Source organism: Pediculus humanus, genomic scaffold, assembly GCF_000006295.1.
Source record: "Pediculus humanus corporis 1103172107460 genomic scaffold, whole genome shotgun sequence".
Classification (NCBI taxonomy): domain Eukaryota; kingdom Metazoa; phylum Arthropoda; class Insecta; order Psocodea; family Pediculidae; genus Pediculus; species Pediculus humanus.
Window position 1 is genome coordinate 4,751 of NW_002987080.1, and position 6,819 is coordinate 11,569.

General features: G+C 20.8%; 1 protein-coding gene across 1 annotated transcript in view; it reads left to right on the forward strand.

Moving 5' to 3' along the window:
• Positions 1–3,793: 3,793 nt before the first annotated feature.
• Positions 3,794–6,819, forward strand: part of Phum_PHUM113300 (uncharacterized protein) — a gene marked incomplete at both ends in the record, with an annotated part of 4,707 nt that continues 1,681 nt past the window's right edge. The window contains 5 exons of the mRNA XM_002424097.1: positions 3,794–4,147; positions 5,273–5,459; positions 5,678–5,825; positions 6,210–6,400; positions 6,483–6,619. Coding sequence (XP_002424142.1) covers positions 3,794–4,147; positions 5,273–5,459; positions 5,678–5,825; positions 6,210–6,400; positions 6,483–6,619 — 1,017 coding nt within the window. The remainder of the gene's footprint in view (positions 4,148–5,272; positions 5,460–5,677; positions 5,826–6,209; positions 6,401–6,482; positions 6,620–6,819) is intronic.

The window sequence follows — 6,819 nt, forward strand, 5'->3', positions numbered from 1 at the left end:
TGTATTATTATCATTATTATTATTATTATTCCTACATTGTGTGTGTGTGTGTATTATTATCATTTATTCCTTTCGTTATGTTTCAAGACCCCCCCTCTATTGTCAGTACTTTCTTTCAAATTAGTTAATAATTTTGCCAGAATTTCATTACTCGACAAAACAAAAAGCCTCTATTATGTTAAACCATTCATGAATTAATCAAACACCATCAGTTAAATTACTTTTTAAGTTTGTAAACATTACAATATAATTTTAATACAATTTAATTTTATCAAAAGTGAAATTTTTTTTTTTTCCAATGTGTGCCATCTTGGGTTGCATATACGTTTGAATAATTTTGAGTTTACAATTAAATATTTAACATATTTAATTTTTATGGGCAATCGATTAAACCAATCAATATAGGTAAATACAGATAATTGTGTTCGAAATCAAAATCAAATACTATGAAAACAACACAATTCTATACAATCGACTTCAAGTTATAATGACATTCGAAATAATTTTTAAAAAACAAATAAAGATTTGTATTTTCAAAGGGCATATTCGATTTGAATACAATTTGCCATCCCAAATTCATTTAAAATAACAATCTGTTCACTTTTACATTTCTTTTTTCCCACAAAAAAAAAATTTCTTTGAATTCATCTGTAAAATATTTGTTAACCCATATGAAATAAAATTTTATTTTTAAGTAGTAAAAAAATCAAAAAATAAGTTATTTTGCAAAAAATAATGGAGCATTAATTATGCGTCATGACGTAATTTATGCTTATACATAATTATTATTAAAAATAATAATTAAAAAATAAAATATACAGCGATTGAAATTAAAAACAAATCTTCATTTTTTTTTTTTTTTTTTTGTTAAAAATTTACTTTTGTATTTTTAAATCACATTTGATGTTTTGTTTTTCATTTTTAATTACCTAAAAACTTTTAAAAAAATTATTTAATTATATTTAAAAAAAATAAAAACACAAATTAAATTAAAAATAATAAAAAAAAAAACTTGTGTGTAATTATAACAACAATGAACACACATCAGAAAACTCTGGTCGCCATTTTTATTTTCATATAAACACTCTTGCCAATTTTATCAGGTTGGTACTTCAACCGTTGATAAAAATGGCGGTAATGTTTTTAAATTAAAATTTTCATCTATGCGTGATACAATAAGAATAATTTATTAAATATTTTTTAAACTTATTATTAAATTTATATGAAATTCGAATTATATTTACATATGAACTGTCTAATGGTTGGTCTGCAAATGATTTATCCGTCATATCATTAAAAAATTCAATAATGTCAAAATTAATATTTAACATTTGTGAACATAAACAATTTTATAAATAAATTTTATTGATTTTACTGCATGAGTAGTAAATAAAATTAATAAATATCAGTTTGGAAATAACAAATTTGTTTTGAGATGTAAATAATAATTCCTTTTATATAAATTATTAAATATTTAAAAAAAACTTGAACATTGTTCTACTTTTTCCATAAATATAAAAAAAAAAAACATTTCAGGATTTTACAGTAATAATAATAATAATAATAATAATAATAAACTTATTATTACAAATGAAATTTAAAAATTTTCTTTTAACTAAAAATAAAAACAAAAATAAAAATTTTTTGGTATGGATAAGCAAAATATAATTATTTAAAAATGCTTGAGTCAGGGAAAAAAATAAAAATTTTCCTTTTTTTATTTTTTTAGAAAAAAAGTGCTTTTTCGGTTTTTTTTTGTTTTAAAATAAAATTTTCTTTTTTTTTTTAAATAATTTTCTACCTGAGTATTTAATTTATTTAAAATAACCTTTTAAAAATTAATTTAAAAAGATTTTTTTTTTGTTACAATTTTTTTTTTGTTGGTATTTAAATTTTTACTATTTCGACGAAACAAACAAACAAACCAACAAACAAATTTATTTTATTATTATTATTAAATTAACAACTTGTTGAAAAACATGTAATTAATATAAATAATTATTTATATAAAAAATAAATAAATACTTTTAGGTGGTCAATTAAGATAATTAACCTTTTTAAAATGTCAAATTATTTGATTATTAATCTTGATTAATTATTAATAAATAATATAAATAAGTATATATGTATAAATTTAAAAAAAAAAAAAAATTAAATATGCAACCGTAAAAAAAAAAATAATTTTTTAAATAAATAAATAAATTAACTCATTTTAATTTATATTATTTGTTCATGTTTACCAATCGTTAATAATAAAGTAATAAAAAATGACCTTTAAAAAAAATTTTTTCTTTTTGTTAATAAAATTAAAAATAAAAACAATTTTATTGTAGTTTTACCAAAAAAATACAAAAAAAAAAAAAAAAATTTTTTAAATAAAATGCTGAATTTGTTAAATTTGATATTAAATAAACCAAATAAATAAATAATTTTTATTTTTTTTATCCTTAATAATAATTTCTTTCCCACTTCAGTAAAGGGAATTTTTAACGAGTTCGTGTAAAAAACATAAAACGGAAATGAAATTTTAATATTAATTCTAATAAAATAATAATCAAAAATACAAAAAAATAAATTAAAAATGGCGTCTTCGTAAAAATAATTTTTTTTTCGACAATTAATTGTCCAACAACAACAACCATTTTCATGCGTAATAATAATTTATTTTTTTCATTACTATAAAAGTTTGTATAGGAACAAACCAAAGTTTATTATCATTCACGATTATGATAATTAAACAAACAAACAAAAAATGAATTTGCAGAATCCAAAATTCAAGGTTAACGACATTTTTCATCCTCCTCCTCTTCTTTCCTCTTCCTCTCCTTCTTTTTTCATCTCCAAACAATTTTTATTTTTTTAACATTAACAAAAATATATAAACAATTATTATTATCATTATTATTATTAATTTTAATAATGAAATATGCGAGGAAATTTAAAAAAATTTTTCTATAAATCATTTTAAAAATGATTCGAAATTAAAATTATTATTATTATTATTATTAGTAAAATGGAAAATCCGAATTTTCATGCAAATTACATTAAAAAAAAAAAACAATAAAATATATATATGTAATTTTATAATAAATTATTATATTATTATTATTTAATTGTCGTCGTTTTATTTATTATTATTATAATTATTCGGTTTCGTATAAATAATAATAGTAATAATAAATTCGAAAAAAGTTATTTAAATCGTATTAAAAAAAAAAAAAAATTTTTTTCGTTTTGATATTTTATTAATATTATTATTATTAAACGTATACATTAATTCATTTTAATAAATAATATTTAATAAAATGAACACATTGATTACAAATGCGTAATAATAATAATAATAATAATAATAATAATAATAATAATAATAATAATAATAATAATAATAATAATGTTAGTTAATTAATTTATATAACCTTGAGTTAAAAAAAAAAAATTTTTTTTTTAAATCTCTCGTACATAATTTTTGTTTTATTTATTTATTTATTCATTCAACGAATGATTTATTTAAAAATAATATTACGAAAGTGACGTAATATTTATGAACAAATAATAATAATAATAATAATAATTTTTATTAATTTCGATTGCGTATAAATGGCAACGCATAAAACTTAAAAATGGCAACACATAAAAAAAAAAATAAAATTCGAAGGAAAACTTCATTATAATTTTAGTTATCATCAAACGGTTATCGTCGTCGTTTGTTTGTCGTTGTTTGTTTTGTTGTTTACTAAAACCAACAAAAATGAAACTTTACATTATTTTATTTTGTTTTTTGAGTTTGACAATGTTAGAACATGGAATTAACGGATTACCGGGTGGCGAAAAGGAAACGGATGTCAACAATCCAACAGTATTGAGTGCTATAAAGAGCACAATGGTTAAATTAAATGAAAATTTATCGTCTGGTGAAAACGAGAAAAAATTTGTCGAAACATTAAAAGCAACCGTGCAAGTTGTTTCAGGTACATTGACGAGAGTTTTACTTAGAATTAATCAAGGAGAAGAAACTCATTATTGTTATAGCAAAGTATGGGAACAACTTTGGTTGAATAAAACAGAAGTTTTGGCACATCATTGTGGTAAAACAATCGAAGATGTTAAAGTTAAATCAACCGAAGGTGAATCACCTGTTTTTAAAGTATCCGCATAAATCAAAAAAATCAATAATTATCGATTATCGATTTATTTAAAAAAAAAAAAAAATTATTATTTTCATCAATATAAAATTTTTTATCATAATATATATATTATCATTATTTATTTACTTATTTATTTACGATCCCGTTGTTTTTATCAAAACAAAACGAATGTATTCCTTGACCTTATTATTATTATTATTAAAAATTTTATATGCCGGAAACAAAAAAAAACGATAACTAGAATAAAAAAAAAAAAATTATATTTTTAATTAAATTTTTTTTTCTTTTTTTTGTTTATTTAACGCAAATTAAATTCAATTTTGCGGTCGTTAATCGCATTTAAAAAAAAAAATTTTTTTTTTTTTTTTTTTTTTGCTCTCACCCATGTTTTGTAATTATTACCAAGAGTCATAATCATCTGTTTTCTTTTTTTTTTTTTTTTAAAACAATTTATTAGTCTGAAATTATAATTATTATTAATATTATTTTACCCCGTGGGCCAACCGCAAAAAAAAAATTAAAACGTGTTTAATTATCATTAACCGTAATTTTAACGTTTTTTATCTAATTATTAAAACTCCCATTTAAATTTAAATTTTTTTTTTTTTTGGAATTTCCGCCATTTTTTTTTAACGGATTAAAATTTTTTTTTTTTATGTCATTCGGTAAGGATTTTAAAGAATTTTTTTTTCTTTAATGTTACGAAAAAAATAAAGAAATTTAAGTATTAATAATAATAATTGTGGTGACCGCCAAAAAAAAATTTTTAAATATACACACACACACAGCCTTCTAAACTCGTATTCGATTAATTTTATTATATTATGAAAAATAATAAGAAAAAAAAATATATAATAATAATAATAGAAAAGTGTTTCAATAACAATTTATTTACATTTATTTTATTTTTCTTTTTTTATTAGTTAATTATGAAACAAAAAAATATTAAAAAAAAAATATTTTAAATGCGTTGAATCCGTTGAGTTTTTTTGTTTTTTTTTCCTAAACGTTTTAATAAATAAAACGTTTTAAGACATGATTTTGATTTATTGTTATGTAAATAAATAATAATAATAAAAATAAAAATTAGAAAAAAAAAAAAAACAAGCATGTCATCGCATCAGAAGGATATATTATTAACGGTCGATCCAACAAGTTCGACAGTTAGTCCAGATCGATGGCAATATGGAAATCAATCGAATTTCGAAAATAAATCCGATGTATTCGAATTATGGAAATGGTGTCACGTATTTTGCAAACCATGTCGATGGTTCGATTCAATCGATTACGAATATAAAATATGTAGATTTTGTTTTAAATTCAAAACGTTTAAAACAATCATAACTTTTTGTTTGCTTACTGTTTTTTTATATATATTACTATATGCTCTTTTAGACCGAGAACTCATACCGGGTGGCACAGTTTTTTTTTGTTTCGTTTTGGCAAGTACATAATAATAATAATAATTATTATACATATTATTATTAACAAATAATAATTTTTTTTTTTACTTACGCAGTTTATTTTAGCTTATGTAGCGGGACACTTTTTAGTTTTCGCCGGATTACCTCCGATGTTGGGTCATTTATTGGTTGGAATAATATGTGGAAACTTACCAACCAATTGGTTTCCATCATTTGACCCTAACGAATTAAGAGTTATCATTGTTAATTTAGAGTAAGTTTTAACTTTTCCTCCTCCACCCCCCACACCCCATCCCATTTTAACTTTTTCCTACATTTACACTCGTACACTTTTTATTTAAATTTTTATTATTTTTTTTTTTTTAGAAAATTCATTTTAGCTGTGGCTGTTTTGCGTACAGGTTTAGTAATAGATATATCTCGAATTAAAAATCATATTTGTTTAATAATTAAATTAGGAACTTTTTCTACTGTAAGCGAATTATGTGCAGTAACTGTTTCTGCTTATTTTTTATTATCACTATCGTGGCTATGGTCTGCATTTTTAGGGTAAATAATAAAAAATTTAATTAATGTTTAATCTTTAAAATAAATTAGGATGATGGTTATGATGATGATGATGATGATTATGTTTCAGATCAATTTTACCAATTATTTCATTGGCGACTATGAATAATATTGTGGATAATACAAGTAAAACTCAAGGTTTGGGAGAAGGAAAACAAATTTCAACCATACTTAATGCTGCAAGTGGTGTTAACGTTATTATTTCAGTTATATTTTATATAATTACTTTAAGTTACATGCATCCTGATGGTTTTACTACCGGTAAATCCATTTTTCATTTATTTATTTATTTATTTACATTCGAATTTAATTAATTAATTATTTATTTATTTATAAATTTTAGATTTGTTTAAATGGAAAGCAAAAATTGCCACTTCCGAGTGGATAGTTGTACTTAATGTCTTAGAACAAACATTTGTCGGAACAGTTATAGGTTGCATTTCCGGTTTATTAATTTCTTTTTTCCCGGATAAACATAATGTAATGAAAAAAAGAAAATTTTTTACGTTTACAAAAAATATTAATGAATTATAATTTAAAAATTTTTTAATAATTTCTATAATTTTTTCTTTTTTTTTTTTTGGGGGGGGGCGCGGGGTTTGATTTAAATTTAGACGGAAGCAACGGTTTTGAGAATTTTAACAATCGGACTTGCAGCAGTTGGGATTTTTATTATTTGT